Source organism: Haliaeetus leucocephalus, unplaced genomic scaffold (genome assembly GCF_000737465.1).
Source record: "Haliaeetus leucocephalus isolate CR32 unplaced genomic scaffold, Haliaeetus_leucocephalus-4.0 Scaffold157, whole genome shotgun sequence".
NCBI lineage: Eukaryota > Metazoa > Chordata > Aves > Accipitriformes > Accipitridae > Haliaeetus > Haliaeetus leucocephalus.
Genome location: NW_010972593.1, coordinates 466,529 through 490,807, shown reverse-complemented (window position 1 = coordinate 490,807; position 24,279 = coordinate 466,529). Strand labels below are relative to the sequence as shown.

General features: G+C 41.8%; 1 protein-coding gene across 6 annotated transcripts; it reads right to left on the bottom strand.

Moving 5' to 3' along the window:
• Nucleotides 1–759: 759 nt before the first annotated feature.
• On the bottom strand, nt 760–24,192 carry MED26 (mediator complex subunit 26). Of its 6 annotated transcripts, XM_010562200.1 has the most exons (4): nt 17,462–18,197; nt 14,902–15,109; nt 6,362–6,436; nt 761–4,998 (listed from the first exon to the last, which is right to left on the bottom strand). In XM_010562200.1, exons 3-4 carry the CDS (start codon nt 6,425–6,427, stop codon nt 3,304–3,306), a joined length of 1,761 nt encoding a protein of 586 aa, XP_010560502.1. In that variant the 5' UTR covers nt 6,428–6,436; nt 14,902–15,109; nt 17,462–18,197; the 3' UTR covers nt 761–3,303. The 6 variants fall into 6 exon arrangements, with proteins under 6 accessions (XP_010560505.1, XP_010560500.1, XP_010560502.1 ...); XM_010562203.1 differs by lacking the exon at nt 17,462–18,197 and having other exon boundaries at nt 760–4,998; nt 14,902–15,104; XM_010562201.1 differs by lacking the exons at nt 14,902–15,109; nt 17,462–18,197 and adding an exon at nt 23,971–24,192.
• Between the last annotated feature and the right edge of the window lie 87 nt (nt 24,193–24,279).

Here is a 24,279-nt window from a genome sequence, read left to right as displayed (position 1 = left end):
GAGCCCCTCCCGCGGCAGGAGCGGGAGCCGGGGCCGCATTCCCGCCGCCAGAGCGGGCCGGAGCCCGGCTTTCCCCTCAGTTCAAGCCCGATCCTTCGTTAGGCAGCAGCCCGCCCCCCGTCACAGCACTGGGTGCTTTAGCCCCGGGTTAAAATAACGCAGGAGGGAGCGTGGTGTACAAGAAACACACCAAAAAAAAAAAAAAAAATCTCTTTTTTTTCTGATCTGGTTTTACAACATCGGGAGCGTTCCCGAGGGGAAGGCAGGCCCCAACCCCTGAAGGCTGCCGCAGGAAACCAAAAGGGCAAAGGTCACGTACTGGAAGATAGCGAGACAATTGTTCTGACCTTTAAAACTAACTCAAGGAATACGTAATGCTGGCTGTAGTAAAAGATGGGTGAGTACCTGTCAAACAGGAGGGGGTTCTACTAGAGCCTACTCCATCCATGCACTCCATCAAAAGACATTCTTACAGCATTAGTCTACCTATAAGAACATGCACTTTAGGTAACAGCGATTCCCAAAAGATTTGCAGATGAGCCATTTCATGTCATCCAGTGACAAGAAAGAGGTGGCAGTGTATTAAGATTTTACGATTAGAAGAATAAATTTTGTAAGGCAGGAGGAAACCAGTAGCAGAGAAACGTGAGTTCATGCAAAAATGAGAGTACACAGCAGATACGCACACGGTAAACTTCATTTGAACTTGTTTACAAAATTGACAAAAAAAATATCACCTTGTAAACTTATTCACATTTGTTGGAGCTCACAGAACTGGTTATACTAGCATGCTGAAATAAAGATTGTCAAGCCTCGTCTCACCCTGGATGACATCCCAGTGAGTTGACCCTTACAGCAGAAACAAACTCGGTATGGAACAAGATTTAAAGCTTGCATTGTGAGTGAATTTCTCTAACGATTTAGTACCGCTAGGGAAAGGGCTGGCTCTAATACCTGACACTCCCTCAAGCAAAGAGAGCATCAGCACGGTCACTTTGCTACCCAGAGCTGGATGTAATTTGAAAGCAGTGATGACCTTAGGGCATCACCTCACCGAGTGTGGTCCACAAGGGCCATTGATTGCATCAGAAACGTAAGCAGTGGAGAAAAAGATGGGTTTTATAAAGTGTTAATGTAATACTTTTGTCATTTCCTGAAATTTGCCCTATATTCAAAGGCCTTAGAAGAGCACGGACCCTGTTCCTAAATGCGACCATTCAGGGAAAAAGGGACAAGGGGCGGTGGGAGATAAGATGCACAGTATTTTTTACATAAACAAAACCCAAGCATTTTCCAAAATGACCAGCTTTTCAGCCCTCTACCATCAAATCTACCTTTCTGAAAGTAGCTTTCCCCAACTTTAAAACACACTGCTTGACCTCATCAACTGCAGAAGGACAAAATGGAAGTAAACTGAAAATATACTTGGAAGCATTTTTTTGGTAACCACTTTTTCTGGTTTCACACTCAGACCCCAGATTTCAGAAATGGAAGCACAGACATCAGTTAAGATTTCTGAGACACCCACACATTTCAATACCAGTCAGATCACAAAAGCAGTAGGTTTGAACAAGAACTGAAACCAAACCTTATCGGTTGTATTCCAGGGAATGAACCAACTTAATGTATACCTGGCGAGGAACACCCTTTTAAAATCACATAAGAGCTTGACTCTCCTCTCAAGGCAGGAGAACTCTTGCCAAGGCTCTTCTCCATAGAAGCGAGATCCAGCACAAACGGGTTAACAGAGTTAACATCACTAAGCCTAGAAATATTTTTGGTATAGTGTCCCCTCCCCTTTTCCCCTGGACAGAAGCCCAGCACCGGGGACTGCAGAAAACAACTAGTCCCGAATGTTAAAGCAATTACAGTTAATAGAAATTCTTAGCCTTCTATACTGAACCAGGCTGCTTCAGAAAGCATTTTAACAATTAGGAATAATATATTACAAAGTTACTGAGAAAAAAGATGAACTATGATCTTTTTAGACTTTGAGGTACATTAACAGCAATTGGGTTATCAGTCTCCAGACCCTGGATGCAACCAGAGTTTAAAAAAAAAATCCAACCTGTGCGACTGAATACCACCAACGTACTTGGAAGACATCTTGTATATCCCTAACAGCCAGCTGCTTTCGACAGTGTCGGATGGGATTCGGCTTCACCACACTGCTCCGACGGATTCTCAGTGTTGATGATCACTTAGCTGGTCTGAATTGAGCAAACTTTAAAAAAAATGAGTTAAGTATAAATAATTCACAAACTGTTTTGTGCAAATTTTTTTTATTTCCACATTTATATCACAATGTGTCCACTTAAAGGACCAAATAGCAAAGTTGCTCCCTTCTGCATCCCAAGAACACAGAAGTCTAGGTACTGTACATTCACTAAGGCTCTTTGTTTTTGCAAATTGCGTTTATGATGGATATCCATAAGGCAAACAATATCTAAAGGAATGGTAACAAGTATATTTCCAGCATACAAACAGGCTTCCTTTTTCCCTCTCACAGTACAGTTACAAACTTGTAGCACCCTCATTACATTTAGATTCTAGAAAAGGTGATTTTTCTTTTTTTTTTCTTTTTTCCTAGAAGTTTGCAGGAAGGGAAAAGGAGGAAAAATATTTGGCTGGTGGTGGTGGGATCAAAAAATATCATTAAACATCTAGTTTTTGCAGCATTTCTCAGAGACTGGATTTAAACTGAAACCAGACTAAAATATGTGGATGCCTATGGAATGTTGAGCTGAAGCTGGTCTCCCAGCCTGCAGTGCAACACCTGCTGTTTAAAACCCAATCTCCGTACCACATGACTTTAAAAAAAACGCAATCATGTTCAGAGATGTGATACAAATAAAACTACAGTTTTTGCACATTGTCTCTCGAATATCTCACTGCCAAATAAAAACCCAAATCAAGTCAAATAAATAGATGCATATTTTGTAAAGGTAACTTCCACAATTTTCTCTGTACCTGCCTGTAATAAGATTCCGGCATTCAGAAAGTGCTGGAAATCCTCTTCACTTCTTGGGGACTAACACTTTTTTATAGCTGGCTCGCTATAAGAGTTTTGAACTCAATTTATCAACCTTCGTATGCCTTCCTTTGCAATTGTTAGTAAACTGGTAGCAGCATTTCACAAAAGGAGAATTTAAAGGGAAGAGCTGTAAAAGAACCAGCTCCCTCACACCCTCTGCTCGTTGGGCCTGTTTGTCCAGGACAGGAGGCTTTCTCCATCTTTAAGTGGCATAGTGTCTGCCATTTTTGCTAATTGCAGATGTAAAAGCATTTTTAGCAAAACTGTACTCAGTCTAGGCAGACGTAAGGCAGGATGTTCAATCTACCATCATCCCCATGTGGATCTAAAGATATGCACTGTGTCCAATCATACCAGTTACCCTGTGTGTCATAACAACCGTTCACGCCTGGCCAGTTATGTTCACGTATTCTGTTGAGGTCATCACTTGTGACCTCTCTTGTGACCCCAGGCAAGTCTGTAGGTTTGCTGTTAGGAGCTAGAACATGAGTCTTTCTAGCCTCTTTTCTAGTGCTTTCCTCCTGCTTTAAATATTCAGACATGAAGTAGTGAGCTCCTGGAGTCTGTACTCCTGATGAAGACAGCAAGCTACTCTGTCTGTTTAAATATGACTGAATGATTTCATTTCTGGATAATTCTTTCCAGTTCGTTTGTTCAAAGGGGCTTTGCAGGTTGGGTTTTTGCTCCTGCTTTTCCGTTTCTGTCCTGTGCTGTTCAGTAAGTGCAGGGATTTCTACCTGCAAAGGATCTTTCTGTGTTAAAGGTTTTATCTGTCCTGTCATGGGATCAAAAGTGAGTTTTCTCTCTTTTAATCTCACAGGTTTCACACCCCCTTCTGTCACGTGCCCATCCAAGTTGACTGTATAGTCTCTGGGTCGGTACCTTTTCTTCTTTTTACTATCGGAACCTGAAGCAGCATCATCACTGTCCATTTTTGAAGCGTCCTGTGAAAAGCCCATGTGTGGCGTGAGAGATTCCCCAGGGTGGGAGCTGGTTTTGCAGCTGGAAGATGTGTGCTGTTGAAGTGTCCCTGCTGTATGCCTGTGCTGGCTTTCAGAAGGTACCTGCTGCTCCTGCCAGTGCTGAGATACCTCAGTTACCGATTGCTGAGAGAACTCCAGTCTTTTTGCTGGCATTGGAGGTGTCGACGGTTGCATCAGGGATGGTGGCGGTGATGGCACCTGTGCAGTATCTAAGAACTGAGACCTTTGAGATGGACTAGGCATTGAATCCTTTGGTGAGTACGTAGTATGCTGCCGAGCAAAAGTATCATGCCTAACATTTCTGGGGCTAAACGAGGAACAGCGAGGACTCTTGGGTTGGTGCGGTCCTGTGGTTTCTTCCGATTTATCATGCTGCTGAAGCACTGCAGTCTTTAATAACGAGGAAGTGCTTGAAGGTTTTACAAGTCCTGGAGAACTGGTGTGAGGTTTTACAGCATTGACTGGGATCTTATTGTGTTTATCATTTTCACTGAGTTCTGTCCTGCTGCTTTCGGGCCCTGCATGTAGATTTATGTCTACAGGACTAGGGAAATTTTCAGGACTACCTCCAATTCCATTTGTGGGAGGGGGTGAAGAGTTTTGTAATACTTCATGACTAGCTTTGGAGACTTTGGGGGGAGGAGGGCCCTGATGCCCGTCCCTGTGTTCACCTTTCCTTTTCCGATTTCCCAGTTTCTCTGGTTTTGGAGAATTTAGTTTCTGTATATCATTCCTGCTTTTCAATTCGCTGATGGGCTTTGATCCAGCCACAGCAGGAAGTTGCGCTTCGGGTTTGCAGTTGTGAGCACCACCATTTGCTGATCCAGGTGGATTCGGCAACCCTCTTGGCACTGGTTCATTCTGGGTTACAGGTTCTATCAACTTTTGCCAATTCCGCAACAATTTCTTGGCACGTTTGGCAAGTTCCTCATTGGATGTCTTCTTCCTCACCTCATTGATAAGCCTCCCAAGTCTCGTTTCCTATAAAGAAAGAAAAGTTGTTTTACAAACAGGTATCATTCTAAACAGAATTCTTAAGGTACATTTCTGCTTTGTAATGCTTACCCTAAGAAATACCTAGTTAAAATCCACTAAAGGTTTAAATGTTGAATTAATCTTTTTGGAAAGGATTAGCCCAGCCGGTTCAGCGCTCTGCCACGCAACATGAAACCTACTGTAGGTTTCCAGTCGCTCTGTCTTTATTCCCCGGCTAAAGCACCAGAGCCATTAGCTGTGAAAAACATCAGGAAGGAATTCTTTAATCAGCAAGAATCTTGAGAGAATAAAGGTGCAAGCTTGGATTCGAGGGGAAGTGCAGCACCCAAGGCAGTAAAGGTGCATGTTTATCACAATGAAATTATAAGATCTGCAGAAAGAGGCAAGAGAAGAAAATTCCAGAATCTTCGCCTGTTACAGTAATACGTTGACAATAATCTCCATTTCACAAACCTGACTAGCCAGGGTGTGACTTATGTCCTACCTTCTTCCTCCATCTCTCCTCTCCCTTCACTCCCCAGTATCTTGAAAGGGTATGAAAGACCGATTTAAACAAGCATTCCTAGGGTGTCCCAAAGTGGTTTCATAAGTGGAAGGAAGTGAAGTGTTTGATTGTTCCCAAAGCACATTTGAAAACAAAGAATTGTTCCATAAGTCAGATTACTTAAGAAAAGCACTTCAAAGGAAAACATAGACCAGTCTGTGAGAGAAATAGGCAACACGTTGCGATACATACATTGAAATACAGCTGGAGTTATAATTAAGCAACAGCTAAAAGCAAGTAACACCAATAATTTCAATATAAAGATATAAAAGAATTTTATAATTTAGCCATAAAAACTTCTTTAGGCTCTGTTTCTAACAGTGGCGAGTGAGACTGCAGCTATCCCATCTGATACTTCAACTTTTAATACAACTAATCTCACCAACTAGATCAGGCACTGAAACCTGCTTAGCTGAATTTAAGATTAATTTTGTAGACACAGAGTAACTATATTCCTATTTCAGATTCTTTGGTGCTTGGTCACCAAACATCTAAAAAGGTGACCAGTACTTCAGCAAGCAGAGTTATGTTGCTGAATGCAACAGAATTAATCAGTAGCAAGTAATAATTTAGTGCCCTACACAAACAGGAACTGTGCTGCACAGAATACTGATCTGAATCCAGAAAGAATCACTGTGTATGCATTGAGATGTCAGAAGCAGCACAAGGGACAAAATAATATCTTAATTGTGAATCCTTTGCAATCATTCTATTGTTTCAAGAAAAGCTCTTATGGAAATTAGATCGGCAGAGAAAGTCCTTTTATACACACAAAAATCAAGTAATGTTTGGAGGGTGACATACCTCAAGTGCCTCTTTGGTAATGGGATATTTCTCCAGGCTGGAGATCACTTCCAGCACTGCCACCATGTTATGGATCTGCAACAAGGAAGACAAAGTCACTTCATGTTTCATGTACAGGTCTTAGTTATCAAATGTAATTTAAGACCTTCCACTTTATAATTGCTGGAAGCATTAATCACAAAATTGCTATCACACTGTCTGGCTTTAGGGAGCTGACTGTTCAAAGAATAGGGACAAGGACACTTTACTGACCTAGTTGGAAACTGCAGGAGCTGTAACAAACACACTCTTATGTAAAACTAAAGGAAACATTAGCAATAAAACCAGTGTGACTTACTAGCAAAGTTCTGAGACTCCTAGCCAAGGTGTTAGTTAATTGTCCTACAGCCTAACTGGAAACGTTAAATGCCAAGTGGGCCAAGAAGAGCAACGAGTCAAATCCTTTTGCATTTATCCCTTTAGGCACTGCTTTAGATTTATGCCAGTCACCGCCCTATGATTTTGTTCAGAATATCTATGTTTCCTGTAGCTACGCACCAACAGTCTAAAATCCCAGGCACAAACTCCTCCAAGTTGAAGAGCAGAGAAGCAAAGGCTGTGCCCAGTAGGTGTCCTCAGCCCATCGCCCAGCACCAGGCGTGGGATAGAGCCACCCTAAAAACTCCGCAATCATTCTACCACTCTATTTCCTCATATGTAAGATGGTGAGGAGTAACTGCAGATATTCACGTTACGTTAACAAAGCCTGCATCCTTTTCTGATGGGTTTCACTGCAACATTTCTGTAGGCATGAGTAAGCTCACACAAAAGCAATTGCCACAATCCGTAGATGTTAAGCACAGGTGTGATTTTAGTAATTTCTATGAGAAACCCCAGACTACACAGAGATCCATATTTCCATTACCTGATGTTAAGAGCACCAAAAAGTGGAATTTCTAATTCACCTTTGTAGATAGATTTAAAAGATAAGCAAAGGAAAACTTGAATCACCGTCTCATTTATTGCTTAATTGCATTTGTGACTCAACTGGACATGAACTGCATGTGAGAGAAATCTCTCAGCAAGAACCTCTGCAGGGATCCCACATTATCCTGAAGTCTTATCAGGAGCATAATCAGGTCGCTCTACCCTCCCAGTCACACACTCCGCTGCAAGATTCTTCATTTTAAAAAGATTGCAAGTTCGGAAGAATTAGCTTTTTTTCAAGTCAATTCTACCCTTCTATTAAGATAAAACAAGAGAATCAGGAGCCGAAGGCTCTTCCTTTCAGAAAGTCTTGTGCATAGACAATGTTTTTTCCATCACAGCAGGATTGTTTAATGTAGGAAATACTTGGATAAAGCTGCCGGCAATTAAACACTTTACCTGATTTTTAGATTCACTTTTATCAAACTTATGTTTAAAGTCTATATAGGCTTTGAATGATTCTAACTGTTACAGGCTGTAAAACCAAATTCAGACCAAAGATGAGTTAATTTGTCATGGTCTTTTCTTCACTGAACGACAATGCCTCTGCAGATATTTAAAGCCCTACCATCCGGTCAGGTCTGCTAAAACTCTGCTTAAGCTTTAAAGCAGCAATAGCATGTATTTTGACATATTCTAGTTCTTACTATTTCACTTCAATGCACTGACTTTCTTCCATGTTTTGATCCTTGCACTGCCCTCAGTGCCTACAAAGGCTGATTTAGCACCACAGTTTAAGTAATACATAACACCAGAGGTTTTTTTTCAGTTTCTAGAACCAGAGTACTTAGAATAGCTAATGCTCAATTCTGGGAGTTTCCAGACAAACATTTTTAGACTTGCAAAACATGATACTCTCCTTCCCAACACATATTTTAGACTATGAATTACCAGGGTGCAAAAAGGCTCTGTGTATTGCACACACCAATAATTGGTACAATTATTTTTGCAGTTACTGGTAATCCCCAAATATTCATTATCTAAATGACAAACCAATGGCAAAAAAGGATCACTAGTCTATCAAAAGGTCAAGATGGGGAAAGCGATACACTCACATATATACACACCTACAGAAAGATTAAATTGGTCAGGGAATTTCCAGTAACAGCTTTGCCTTTGTTCAATATATCCAAATACACATACAGGGATACCCCTGAATGCTAAATCACCTACCAGAGACCAGGTCTACACCAAGACTGATAGACTCTTACTTCATTCCCTCCTTTGAGGGACACATGGTGCCAATTAAGACAGTGAAAGCAGCCTTACACTGCTGAGTCTGTGCTGATCACTCAACTTCTGGTAAAACACAAAACACCCATTTCAGATTCTTCACACATTTGTAACCAATTGAAAACATGCTGTCACACTGAAGCAATCGCTGCAAGGAGCACGAAGGCTCACACTCGAGATCAACTGCAGGAAGCTCCTCTCGGTTTTTTTTTCCTTCTTTTTGACCTGCAGGGAAGCGTGGTTCTTAAAAATAATAAAACGTTCAGGCAGGTTCAACAACTTCTCCACCCTTCCCGAGTAGTTTTGTGTAGTTTTCTTGGAATGCTTCACCCAAACTGCCACAAAGAGAAGCTTATAATAAAAATCATATTCACCTATTTTAAAATAATGCAGACTATGAAATTTCTTGTGGTATAGTTAAACATTATGATGAAAACAAGATGACTTCCCCAAAATGCCTCAAGTATCATCTATTCAATGCGAAGACATCTATTTTGGTACCAGCAGCACATCAGTATTGCACATCAGTACCTTTACCTTAAACCACCTGTTACTGGCTTAATAAAATTAATATATTGTCACACTACTGACATGAGACTGAAGTTACAAAACCTACCAGGACATCATCCTACTTTGAACAGCACCAGAAATGATAATTTATTAACGCAAGCTGCTATTAAAAATACTCACTGGCTACACAGCAGATAGCCAAAGTAACATAAAGCAGAGTGGGAAAAGGGAGTTTGGCAACCTTGCTCTCTTCAGACGATAGTTAAGAGTATAATTGCGTAAGATGGCATCTCAGGAACTTGCACATCATTTTAGTTTCTATTTGTCTTCGTCTACTTACGGTGCAACCCATTACTACCCTCCCAAAACAAGAACTTTCATGAAGCAACCCCAGGACCTCGCATTTTAGGAGCTTGCAGAAATCAGCTAAAAATAATTCATATGGCATTTCAAATTATCTCATGCTATTCCCATGTTGTGAAGATTGACTGGCACACAGACCAATTCACTCGAAAGTTTACTGGAGAACATCTGCTTTGAGTTATCTACGATAATCCTTTCCAGCCAACCCTAATGACAGTCACAGAAAACAAATCTTATTTATTCCACGCAAGTCTCCTTTAGTCATTCAGCTATACTCTGGAGTTTACTACTGGTATCTGAGATCTTTTCCAAGTAAGCACTAAATGTTTTTACTACAGCTTCAGACAAAAGCATGGGTTTCTGAACTCTCTGGAAAAGATCAAGCAGCTTAATTTCCTTTCTTTAACTGCCATCTTGATTTATAAAAACTAAAATAAGATTAAGAACAATTCAGGAACTAACTTCAGGGTAAGTGTTATACAGCAGTTTAAAAGGATAAAAAGTGTGTTAGGGTTCGGGAAGTTTAATGTACAGCTGTTCCCTGCCACCTCCAATTCTACTGCCTCCTTCCCTGGTAGATTTGAAAATAGCAGTAAACTCGGCATCTGCATGTGAGCCGGTATCACTGTTTCCACGTGCTGGGACGTGTTTTATGTTGGACTAGCACGCTCAGATGTTATGCTTTGATTCTCTTCCTTCATCTACAGACCAGTCCAGATACAAAACACAAAACGAGCACCAATGTAACACTTTTCTTTCTTCCTCAGGACTGCCTTGACACACAGGACAACCTCCATCTCACTCCACTGCTGCCTAAGAAACAAACATTACAGAAACATTCAATTGCAGTCATTTGAATAAAGCAATTTTGGGGTTGGTTTGTTTTTTTTTAATGTTTCATAGGGATTTTTCTAAAGATCTTTGCATGCATGACTAGACCACGATAGATGACAAACCAGAACTGAGTTAGCAAGGCTGATGTTGCTGAGACACTTAGTTATACAGGCCTCAAGTAGGAGAAGGAGTAGGTATTTCCTTGTAACATGAAAACCTGAGCGCTAGGTGCACAAATACAAAAAAAATTGCAGTGAAACTGCTAATACAGATTCCTATCCTACTGGATTCTGGCTAGAAAGGCTCTTTTTAACCACTTGCACAAAGTTCACAAAACAGCACTAAAAGGCATCCTTTGACATAGTATCATCATCCATATGGGTCACATTAGTACCTTTAAAAGTTTCTAAAGGGTACTTAAACTTGGCCTAGTATGTCTAGAATCCCTAATCACTGAAACTTTTCTAAAAACAAAGCTATTATCCTCCTGAAATCACAGGTTATAATAATCAATAATCTTGACTCCATTGCAGGCATTTTGAAACAGACTATACAGCTATATCAGAAGACACTGGCTTTGAGAGAACATATTTGTCATCATACTTCAACTTACTTCCTCAGAATATGCTATAAATACTCAATATTTTGCTAGTTTCAAAGAAAGTACTTTTGTAACACTTTCCCACCTGTAGTATCAAAGTTATTTCACAAAAGCAAGCAGAGAAGTGGACCCCCTGTGGAAGACTAAACAGATCTTTCTACCTTTCCTACCGATACAAATCCGGATCTCCATTGCCAAGTTGGTGTTTTCTGTTGGCAATTAATAAAAGAAGTGCAGTATGGTCTATACAGAAGTTCACAGGAGCATTTGTACAATTTTTTATTGCCTTCCCTCTGCTCCTAGGGACAGCAGCGTTTTATTGGGTAGTTATAAAAACTGTCATGTATCTATGGGCCACGTATATCTTAAGTAGCACAGGATAACGTTCAAGAAAATCCCAGGTTCAAGGTCGATATTGCTGAAATGGCCAAGAAGGCAGAACTGATTCAGAAGGCAGGTACGGAAACAGCACCACGAGCAAGGTCATCCGCTCGTGTTTATTTTCTCCAAAGTAGTGTACTGATTACCTGCATCTAAGCACCAATTCCTACCCCAGTCTGGGGTCTCTGAGCAGTATCAGATCTTGCCCCCAGCACTGCATTTGTATAAAAGCTACTTCATTGCATAATAATCTGAAACATGGAATAAGAAGTAAGAAGAGAAAAGTTGCTATTCATAGTAGGCTTTATTTAAATGTGGCAATGGAAATACAGTAGTATAGTGTTTATTTAGCACTTCATATAGGATGCATTAGATACCAGACACTAACAATACATATCATGAACAATAAACTATAATGTCATTTTTTCAATGATACAGACCAAACACACAAAGTTAGAATTCAGGTTACAACCTGCTGGTATGTAGTTCAGTTCCCTTGCAACTGATCTATTAACAGTTTCCCCTACCCTCAATGTGACATGATGTTGTCTAAAGATAGGGTACACGAGATACTATTCACAGAAATGACATACCAAAAAGATGACCATGCACTACTTTGTTCATAATTTTTCAAAATGTTTGAAAGTCAGTTTGCTAAGCAGAGTTAAAATATTCACCAGTACACAAAAGATATGCTTAAAGGTGGAGGCAAGTTTTCTAATAGTATTTAGTAAAGCAGATCTTTAAACATGAAGGAATCAATGATTTGGGTTCAAAGTCATCCACTGAGAGTATCTTCTACGACAGAGAAATTAATTTGGAGTCCACGCTTTGAAAACTGATCAGAAATTTGTGCTGCAAAACAACAGGTGGAAGAAATGCTCCTTGACTACCAAGAACAGTCAAAAAAGTGGCCAGGCACAGCAAGCAGTTATCCTTACCTCTGGACTTAAAGTTTCCGGGTCTAATTTAAAGAGTCAAAACAATTTGCATATATTTTATTTGTACTTAGGCTTTATTTAATGGTAAAGTAACATCATCCAGACACCTTCCCATACACACTTTACAAAGCCAGGATCATCAAACAAGAGTAAAGTCAGATTCCAACAAAATACCGCATTGCGAAGAAATCAGCAGACCTGAAATATTTCACTTGAGTGAGACAACAGTTTAGCCCTCTGTTACCTTTTGGCAGTATGTACGCACATAAGTAAGGTGTAGAGAGACTAGAACAGCCAAGAGATCAAGAGGAGTTTGCCAGCAGAAAAAGCAGTTTGCCCTGGCAGTTACAGCCTCGAGACACAAATCCACACCAGTTGGTAAGTGCCATCAACACTCTAGCTCTTCTCTACACGGTCCACTCCAAAGGAGACGTCTAACCCTGGCAGGGGCCCTCAACATAGCAGGAAAACACTCCAAACTTTGGCAAGGCGGGGGAAACCACCCAACGAAAGAGTATCCGTCGGTAGAGTCATTTAGAAGGTAAGATATAAGTGGTAGCAAAATACAGATTATGGAGACAAGACACACACCCAGAACACGACCATTCACAGGACAGCAGTAGCACATTGAGGGAAGTCTTCCTGCTCTACAGGAAGAGATCTTTAAAGCAAATAGAAAACAGTCAACAGTATAACACTTTTCTCCATTCATATTTATTAGCCAATAATTGGAAAACATTCTTGTTACTACAGAGAAGAATAATTGTCTGTCAACTTCAACATTCGCTAAACATTTTGTATAATATCATAAGAGTTGTACCTGTAGTGCCTACCCCTCAGTTGTATATGAAACACAGAAGACTCACTACAGCGTGATCCCCCAACACTTCTTCTTCCACCCCCAACAAAAAAAAAACCAAACAAACCCAGACCACCAGACCATGAAGTTGGGCAAAACCTTTTTGGGGAACAAATTTATTTAAAAAGCCCAGCAGTTGAAGTGAAGGTTAGTTACATGAAATACTATTAAACTGGACAGACATGTGTGGCACAAATTCAAGATAAGGGAACAGAGTAAGAAGAGGAGTGGACTGCCACAAAGCCAGGCAGTCATTGTCACAGCAGCGCAGAACACAGCCTCAATGGCACCTACCACGGCATACTGCAAGCAAGATAACTTTAGTCTTGTTTTTTCACTCAACACCATACTGATAAGGAATGGTATAGGCATCAAAATCAGCTGGAATTACATGTTCATCTCAAGGCACCACAGTTCAAGAGCATATACAAAGAGGAGTTCAGAGGAGAGCAGTGATAAGAGGTTTTGAAAACATGGTGAATAAGAAAAAGTTTAAGTACTCAGTTCATACAGTATTGAAATAAATAGGGAGGAGACACTTAAAGCTTGAAATAAGCCTTCCTGTGCATTATTAGTCATAATAAACAGCAATCAACTGTTTTCATGCTCGCTGGCCTAATTTGCAACGAGACAAATACCGATTACATATTAGGAGTAACCAGAGATGCACTCAGACAAGCTCCCAAATAGTTTCCGTAGCCACTACAGAGGTTTAAGAACAGATTAGACAAGTCTGGAAGGAGTTGCTTTGTATAGGTGATGCTACTCCAGCGAAGGCGATGGACCACATAGCTTCATGAAGTCCCTTCCAGCCATGCACCCCTATGTTTCACACCTGGGGAACAGAAACTGAACAGCAAGTAGTGGAAACACATTGAAACACCCATTTCTACCTAGTCCGAGCTAGACTCAAAATAGTAATTCTAAATTCTGTCCCCTCGAAGAGATACATGCAGGCAATTACACAAAGCAGTCTGTGTTATAAAGGACTTAGAAAAAATTCGACACTTCACAGTTCGCTGCCCCACCACACAGGGCAGGCTCACTCTCCCAAGCACAGTGCCCCAAGCGAACGTGACCCCAGAAGAAACACCCAAGGCTGTCCCAGCCGTCGCAGGCGGCTCAGCACCACTCAGGCTCTGTAGTCACTTCATATCATTTCAACCACCTTGTGCCTTCCCCTCTACATCCCGACACCCAAGCACATTTCTAAAACAGCATGGTCCTGCCAAAACAAAGCTTAATGAAACAAGAATATCCACAGAAGGTATTAGGTTTGACCCAGCCCTATACATCCATTGCCTTCTGGTATAAATCCTACCGATCACACAGCCAGCTACAACCACGTTTAACATTTAGTGGAAAAATGTAGCATGTCTTACAGAAGGAGACTTGTCAAGTGTTGAGCTGCACAACGAAAGAGTACAAAATAATGCAACGTGCCCCCCGCCCCCCCACCGGTGTAGCAATTGCTACAGATTATTTCAGCACAATACCTAACACCTATAGAACACATCACTAACACAAGCCCTAAAAACCCAATCACTAGGCTGGTCCTACCAACATCTAAGCACGATACAGTTTCATTATATACACAGTAACCACTCTCCTCCTCTTCCACCTGCACAGAAACTCTAACCAGGTGAATCTGGGTAGTTATTATTTATTATAAGCCATGAACTGAAGTTCAATACTATTGCTTAAAAATTTAGAGAGCCATAAAATGAGGTTGCTATGCAATCAAAGTCACAGGAACAACTGGTCCTACTTCAACAAGAGAGAAACACAGAGTTTGTTGATTTTTCAGACAGAATAATACAGAATATACAGAAAATTCAGCCTTAAAAAGCACCCCTTCTGATCTATCACGATCCTGCTGCTTTCTGTGGTAAGGAGAGATCCATTCGTTCAGCCAGAAGCCTGTACTTTGATTGCAGTTACTCAGGGAAGTGAAAAGCCAACGCTGAGAGTTAATGCACAACAGGCAGGTGCCAGCGCAGCCGAGGATGCTCCTGGCACAGCAGCCCTCCACTTCACCTGAGCTCGCTGTTATTATCTACCTGCGTTACGGTAAGAGCAAAGTCAGACACCGAACTAGATTATGAGAATGACCCTTAAAGGCATCGCCTGGACAGAATCATTCTGCAATCACCTGCTTAATCTTAATGCACTCCAGAGAACTAGTGGAGATTTAAAATTATGCAACACGCATTTAAGGACTTGATGAGAATGGCTTCAAAGGGTCAAGAGCTTTCTGAAGTTCTTAAATATTATGTTACCCATCTCATGGAATATCTACCCAGAGCTGTTATCATGGAGCTGTTTATATCTGAAAGTAATATACAGAAAAGCCCTACTAATGTCACCACAATATAGACTTTTCACTCTTTTCTTAAAAAACCAGAAACATCTATCACCATATTATTGGTATACTTCTAAATGCAGCAGACCAACTTTTTTCAAAATGCTAGAGAAGCTTCTCAGTTGATTCCTTAAATGATAAAGGAGGCTAAGGTAAGAGCCTGTTGAATACACTGCATTGTGGAATTTATTAATTCATCACACTGAAGTGCAGTATGCTTGCATGACTGCTCAGGAGAATTTAAGCATGGCATATTTGTTCACAAAACCCGAGAAAAAGAGTCTTACAATTGGGAAAGTTTTAAATACTAACTTTGGAGAGAAGTCCCTTTATCCTTTCAACAGCAGTTACTAATACAGAATTTCCGTGAGCACATGCCATAGAGAAGTTTTATGGATACGCAAAAAAAAGTTGAAATCAATTTACCCTCTCCTAGAATTATTGCTCGCCAAATTCTAGATAAAATGCTGATGCCAGTCAACCATTTCCAAATGCCTCCATTCTCTGAAGACTGTGCAGGTCCTCGGGAGAATATAACCTGTCGGGGAAAGCAGATGACCCCCCTGATAATCAGTCGGGAATGCTCGGCCATTCCATTCAGTGGCAGGATCATTAGCAGCTACTTGGAAACAAAATGAGTTTTCTACCTTTGGCTGGGAAAAAAAATCTTCCCCCAGAGGACCGTAAGCACAGCACCTTTCATCTCGGGGCTTACAAATTGGAGAGCTACTTTACTTTAAGACCAGCTCCACTCCAGAGCCAATTGCCAAGTGTGATCGTGACAGGACAAAAGAACACAGTACCCCATCAGCATTTTATTTATATTTAAATACAGAACGCTTAGGCAACTACAACCTGGCGCTAGTTATTTCTAATCTAGCAGCAAAAAACTTCATGATTTCCACTTTAAAAAGCCCCACTGATGCTTAAGCCCCTTGGCAGCCTGTCTTAAAATGTCCAGTGAAGAAAATAATATACAAAGTCAAAACCCAATAGCTCATATTTTAATAGACAAACTCTTACACACATGACAACAGAGACCGAGTTGTCACGGTAAGTATACAGGCTGCAGGCACCCCACCTTTGCAAATACATTTGAAACATCACCTTCTCTTCCATCTCACTATGCTCAACTCTATTCAAGAGTCAACTGTAGTTTCTCCAAGGATAAACTATAATATCAAGGTATAAATTTTCCTGGAACTTTCAAGATAACTTATGTACAGACATAAAAATTCCATGTTCCTTCCCATGCAATTAATTTACACAGCACAAGGAGTGTTACATACTGACCATCCTAGCCAGCTCAGAGCTTGCTTAAGCAACAGCTTACAGAAGCACAGAGCTGGTTGTAGATGAGCTGGAAGTTTGGTCACTGAAGACAAGTTATGAATGTGCATCACCACCCTGGGGAAAAAACATGCTCCTCTACCATCAGAAGTTCTACACTCCTTAAAAAAAAAAAATCAATTTAGCCCTGTAGTATAATCATGATGTTCTGCAAGCTGATTCTGCATGAAAACAGTATGTGAGAAAGCAGCTCCACAAAAGTGCTGGCTGTCACTCTCAGACAAGACTTCCACCTCTGCACAATCATCTTCACAGCACAAAGTTTCAAAATACACCCAGTTGAGTATGTTGCTGAATACTACAGACCGACTTGGACGTAGGATTCCTCTCCTCCCCAACTGCTATGTTAGAAAACCACTTTGTTCAATAAAACGGAACTAATTACATTCTACTTCCAGTGATTCCTCGGTAGAAATTTCTACCACCGACTGTTTGGACATGCTGAAAATTCTATACTTTGATATTAACAGTCACACTTAAGCATGCACCACTGCCCCATGAAAGCCATGCCCCAGAAAACACTGACACGCTGTTAAGTTTAGCAGATTGCATCTCATATTAAAGCAATTTGCTAGCACTTAAATATTGTTCCAAACACTGAAAGCATGAATTACCTGCAGAAAGAATAATTCAGCTGTTAGAATACTGAACAAACAAACCTACATTTACATTAAATTGAATGTGATGTAATTACTTTTACCTTAAATATTTCTTTAAAGACCAAGTGCGTAAGTGGGGCCACATCATACCGTATATGTTATACAGACTGAAGAAAGTTTATCTGAAGTTATCAGCAAGTGCAAAATGGGTGAGACGAGATAGCAGTAAAGCGTTATCAGCCAAAACAGACACGTTTTTTCCTTCATTTATAAAAACTATACTGACATTAATTTGAACTCAAATCTACTATATTGGAGTAACTATGCCTTAAAAGAAGTGCTTCTTAATTAACATCAAATTTCCACAGCAGGCAGAATCAACTCCTTCTTTCCCTATCCTGAAACTTTTGTGGTTCCTGACAAAAGAAAACTGTCAACTGCAGCAGCTCCTTGAAGAAACTGGAAAAGGATCTCCCCTCACAGCATACTGGGAGAAAAAGCTTCAGCTCCTCTGAAACTACTTTGATCAGCAGCCAAAGGTGCCAGAATGACAGCACTGTTGTGTCATATGGCCATACCAAAAACCCTGAAGAGAGGCAACAACCCACACCTTACGCACTCCTAAATTGGGCTCACCCTCAACTTATTATACAAAACCCTAACAAATGACAAATTAGAGTTTCTATCCTAAGTCCAGACTTCTGAAACATGGGCTAAGCTGAAGGTCTTCATATTTTCTGACACAGATTGGGTCTCTCCTCGCTTGGGGGCTTTTGACAGCAAATATTCTCCCTCCCACCCATGCCAGCATCAGGCTGCAGTGCCTTGGCAGCAGGAGCCGATCCAGCTGCACCCCATGCCCACCCCACACCAGCTCCAGCCCTCCCAGGACCCCATGCTCAGCTCCCTGCCTTATTGGGTTAATTGTGTGCCAACGTCCACAGAAACAGCTTAACACAGGGTGCTAGGTGCACCAGCGGCCGCAGGAACACAGCTGACCCAAGTCACGGCAACTTGGAAAACTGCAGCCTCGGGTTCTTTGCTGTTTGGGAAGTTTGGTTTAGCACAGCTCTCCTGGAAGGATGTGCATCTTGCACATCAGCTGTCTTTTCCATGCTGTGGTTCATGGTGACTGTCAGAGGTTATTCCTGATGTTTATTCTACCTACAAAAAGTTGGTTCTTCCATTCAGTAAAACTGCTTCATGGCTACACCAGGAAAAATGTGTTAGATTAGTTATTTCCCTCCCAGCATTTCCTCCCTCCAGGCTCTGAGCAATCAAAGTGTTCATTTCCCACCAAGGGTCCACACTACAGCATGTGCAGACAGGTACTTGCTGCAAAGTTTTATCATTTGGATTTGAAAGGCCTGATCCCCTTTAATGAAACAACCCGACAAAGTGAGGGGTGTCTGGCTGGCGGGTGCTGCTCTCCAACAGCTTGAGCTCGTACCACCTGGGGCTGCCGCTGCCCCACCATCACCTCTCCTCACCACACACACTCCCCCAACTACTGCTTTGTGCCAAAACTACCACCTCCCTGACCCCAGGATGAGCCAGGGCAGGGAAAGAGGCCCCAGACGAGCCCCCTTTCAGGTAGGGTTTGGCCAGGTGAGTTCCTTGGCTGGCCCAGTGCAGGGTCAGCACAAGGGAGGTAACAGGAATGTGCAGCTGGAGGTGGGGAAGTGGACAGGTATTACAGCAGCTCTCCCACCAGGTGCGGCTCCGTTGGCAGTTTCAGCTGGTGTAAGCATGCAAGTTTAAGCCAAGTCAATTCAATTTTTGGTTATTCAGAGCATTAGCCACACAACCTTTAGTGTGAGGTGATTTACTTTTGAGTTGCAAAGCTCACTCATCAGTTACTAGTCAGGAGCATCCTCCTGCCTATCCATAAAGAAGTTTCCCAGCATTTATCCCAGGGACACATGCGGAGCCCTTGCATTACTGCATCGCAACGAACATGGGGGATGATTCCAGACATCTGTGAACCCCCCAAGTGACAGTGACAATAAAGGCTCTACAAGTGAAACTTGACCATAAGGCGTCCACTCTTATCTTTAAAAGCACAGACAGGTGTGGTTAACTTTTACAGGTAACACATACCTCTCTCCTACGAGGTCCCAATCCATCCTAAGGCAGCAGGGAAGCATGAGGAAGCAAGCGGCACTCCATTTTTTAAGCTTCCATACCTAAACACTTTAACACCCAATTCTGCTGCCACACCTGCGCCAGTACTGTTTGTGATGCACCAGAAGTTTTACCAGATAATTCAGCTACATCAAAAACTACCTGGGGAAAAAAGAAAAAAAATACTGTCTTTTCTTTTTTAAACCCTGATCAATTCCCCAGTTCAGTTCACCATATGATCCTGCAAATAGTTGCATCGGTCCACATAAAATGGGTGTGTGTAGCAGGAGTAAGAAGTGAGTGTTATTTAAATTGTCACTGCTGCCGAAACAAACACTCAAATTACAGCTTAAGAGCAAATGACTACTGCCATCATCACTGCAACCTGTGGAGTTTCAAGGAATTAACAATAGAAAGGCAATTTGGCATTCCCCTTGCTTTGACCCCTCAACCTAAACTTCCAGCCACTTTTGTTTGCTCAGATTTTGTCTTAGCAGCCTCAAACTTTATAATGGTCTCACTACTGCAAAGGGATACTCTGCAAGTGAAAAGTTTTTAATCCCCCTAAACCTTCCAGCCCTATTACCACCAAAAAATTATCCAGGACTATACAGGCAACTAACCAGACAAATGCTAACTTGGTCTAGTTAAACTCAGTACCTATGTAAGCATCGCAGGCACTGCTGGAATATACTTTCACCAAGCAAAAAAAGCTGTTTTGGAAAGAGATAGACAGGAAAGCTGCAAAGCAAGGCCAAGAAACTAACTGTACCACCACCCTCAAACAGGTGAGTTCAAGTGTATCCAGCTGTTTACAATATAGAGCATCAAAAAAAGCCGTCATCCTCATTTAAGGTTATTTAGAATTATGAAGAAACTGAATACAAAGAGACTTACTGCAGCAGGCCCAAATCTTTATCTGGAACCCAGGACTGACACGGTAATGATGCTTCAGACCCTACGCATTAGGAAACAGCACAATCACCCACATGTTTCACCACACACCTGAAACACTGAATCCACTGCCTTGATGCACAAAATGCAATACTTAAGACAAGCTACAATAAGGAAATAAACAAAAATGGTAAGAGGTACAACAGGTTCCAGCCTCTTTGCGCACTGCAGCTTCCTCAAAACTGATAAGCTTATTAAGGCCTCACAGAAAAGGATAAAGCAAAAGCCATGCCTAGTCTACTTTCGCCCACACGTAACCCTTCCCTGCATCCAAAGAAATCACCAAGACCCTCCCAAAGTGAACCATCGCCTTCCTCCACTCTCTACATTTACATTATTACAGCAGTGTCTTGAACCTTCTTCCCCCCTTTTTAAACTCAATTCTAGAAGGCATGTTTATCACCGATGACAGAGGCTTTTGTTTCTAGGACTTTGGTAAAGCAATCAATACAGAAAACAGCCATGGAAGCATCTTTAACTATGCAAGTCATGCGTTAACTGGAAGATCACCCCAGGCCAATGCACTACTTAACATATTACAACAGGCGGACCAATTTATTATTAATAATTCAGATCATGGACCTATCCTGAAGGTCTGAGCAGCAAGGCCGACTGAGATACTGCACAAATGGCAGCCTGATTTACAATCAACTCCAACCACACAGTGAGCAAATAATGGGTTGTTACTGAAACCAAAGCTGGGTTTGCATCACAGAGATGTATTAATGGCAAATAATTAAATTATTGTCTAATATTTAAAATCAGGAAAAGATTGCTACATATTCAGGATGAGGAACCATTTAATTGCAAGCACAATTCTAACAGCCAGTTGGAAACGACAGGCTTTCCCACAGAGCAAAAACTAACAGATCTCATTATTCCTGACATCAGGTAATAAATTCCCTGAAGAGTACAGAGCGCGATTTAACAAGGCAAAGGTGCTCTGCTTGGTGAAAGAGGCAGTTTCTCACCACACTGAGCCCAAATGCAAAAGCATTGCTTCTACCAGAAGCAAGGAATATCTCCCCTAGAAGACCTCACACAGCTGCTACCATAAGGTTTCGGACACTCTTCTCCAGTTCCTGTTTCTACACGGTTCTTCCAGGAAAAGGATTTTCCTGCAAGAAAATTGTATCGCCCATCTTTGTGGGTGATACCACTAAACTCATGCTTTCATCCAACATGAGTCGTGGTACATTCTTGCTAACACACAGGCTTTGGAAGGAAATTGATGTTGATACTCAGTGCTTAAGTCATGTAGCAGAAGTAGTTTGCCCATATGTTTTTTCGAGGGGAAAAGGCTGGATAAATGAAGACATAATACCAGACATCCCGGGTGGCTTCCAAGATGATGTAATTTTTTTAAAATAGCTTATTTCTTATAGGCCTCCTTTGAAATAGAGGTTACCCCTATAAATTCTGAACTAAGTGTGTGAAACTAAGTTATAAATATATTCCGCAGCAATTACTAGAAGAGGTCTCAAGTGCTAAATGCATGTGTACAATTAAAACATTGCTCCTGAGTCAGCATGGCTTTATGCAGCAGTCCAAACAAAGATGAACAATTGGCACAGAAGATGGTTTCTCAAAGCAAGCAGGTTCTGAAAGCCTGGGGAAAAGATTATTTTGACCAGTTCAACTCAATGCAGGTAGGGAAACTTTGCTCTCTCTCTCTCTTTTTTAATTCAAGGCAGGACCTCAGAGTGAACTGAGATCTGTGTATACCACGAAGACCTTTACAGCTACACTGGAATGAATATCCACAATGGAGAAACAGCTTGTATTGGAGAACGTATCAGTGAAGCTTAAATTTACAGCATCCCACAGTAAAGCGCTATAAAGAACTACATCCTCCTCCTCAACCTCACAAAACTGGACTTTTTCTTGCACACTTGACAACATTAGCGCAGTTTTCACCCTCTCCCCTCTCCAGAAACAGGCACATACACACACCAATTATACTGAAAAGCCTGAATGAAATCCAGGCCTCAAAGCTTGACTTGCTTGGTAAACAAGGAAGTCAATCACAAGAATGAATACTTTAAGTTTGAATGCAACCACTTCTTTCAGGAGAAGATTCTAAAAGCCAGAAGAAAGTAGCCAGGGTTTTCTGTGAGTACCCGCAAGTGCAACAGCTCGTAGCTGCACTGACTTCTTCCTGCAGGAAAATGTCGGAACAGTTTCTTATACTTTTACGCTGCTGCCCAAGTGTGATTAAATTCAGAATCTGCTTTTAAGCACGTTCAAAATTTAAGTTTTTCTTCTCTTCGTGAAAGCGGCATGACAGGTAGTTTTATTGACTGTTTACCACATATTCTATGTGCTTTGGAGAAAAAAAGTCCGAGATCTAAGCCTGCACAATGAATCTCAACTACACCACCTCTGCTCTCCTTCGAAGAAAAGGTTAAAATGGAAGACAGCCCTCTGCCTACAGGCATTTCTAAACAATGGGCTGATTTTTCTGCCACCAATTATTGCCCTGGATAAGTATCAAGTATGTAGAATTATAATTTAACATACATTACTACTAAGCTTATGGGGCTACTGACCTGTTGGAAGCTCAGCAGAGCTATTGGCTGATGCTCTAACTTCCCCCTACAGACAGCTGCCTGGTTATTTCTGGTCCCCCTCATCACAACCAAACTGCAAGCACGTTCGCAGCATAACGTAACTTTAATGTATGGAGAAAGGGAAACGTATCCATCACAAAATGTATTTCCTGGTTGCTTAATTCCGCACAGCCACAGCGTTTTAGAAAGTAACACCAGAATTAGGTACTGACAGTTTTGAAGTTAAAAGAAACCATAGATCTGTTAGAGTCTTATTACTAGGTTGACACTTGGTCTAACGTAAAGTGAAAGATTTGCAGCCACAAAAAGAGAACTCAGAGCAAACAAAATTCATGAAGTGTACTAACTGACACTTCAGCAAGATCCATGTTAAAGTACTGCAAACTCAAACAACTTTTGACATTTAAAAGCCCACAATTACCATTATAATCCATTACTGTTACTCGAACATGTAACATTGCAGCTCGCGACAAACACACATCACAGGGGATTACTAAAGAAGCTACAAGGTCAGGGTGATTTTTCTTCAGTTTTCATGTCACACACAGGCCACTCCAGAACGTCTCCAAAGGGCAACAACTTCATTACCTACTTTAAGACTTCCATACAGGTCTATTACAAAAAAAAAATACTCGTTCAGACAGAAGCAGGTATGATTTTAATAGAACCAAAATACCATTTCACATACCCAGCCTCCTGGAATAACACACACGTGCGTGTGTTCAGCCTGACGCACCCGTAGCTGCCCCCACAAACTGCAGATGGCCAAGACAAACCCACCTTTGCCTCCTGCTGTGGTGACTGCTGATCTAAGATTTAAAAATCTGACAGCTCGCAGGCTCTGCGGTCCTCTCACAGTAACCAACACCTAAGCGGAGAACCGCTTTCATGTGCCCCAAAAACCCTTAAAAGGAGTGAATGATACTTCGGATAACCGCCACTTAGACGTGAAGGCCACTTACAGGTAAAACATACGCCGACTTCTGTGCTTACACCGCATCCCAGAAGGAGCAGATAAGCTCATTAGCCTGCTGCAGGAAAGGATAACAGCCAAGACCGAGGCTGCTCGGTGCTGAAGCAGCTCCAAAGCCCCGAAGCCACCGTCGAAGCCCTCCCGGCGCCCCCGCAGCCCGGGGTACCCCACGACCCCGACTCGGAAGCGGCGGTAGGGGCCGAGGAACAGGTGGGCGCCCCGGAAGGTGCCGGTCGGTCGCGACGGAGCCCGGCCCAGAGCCCCCTGCAGGCCGCACCCGAGCCGCGGCCTGGCGTGG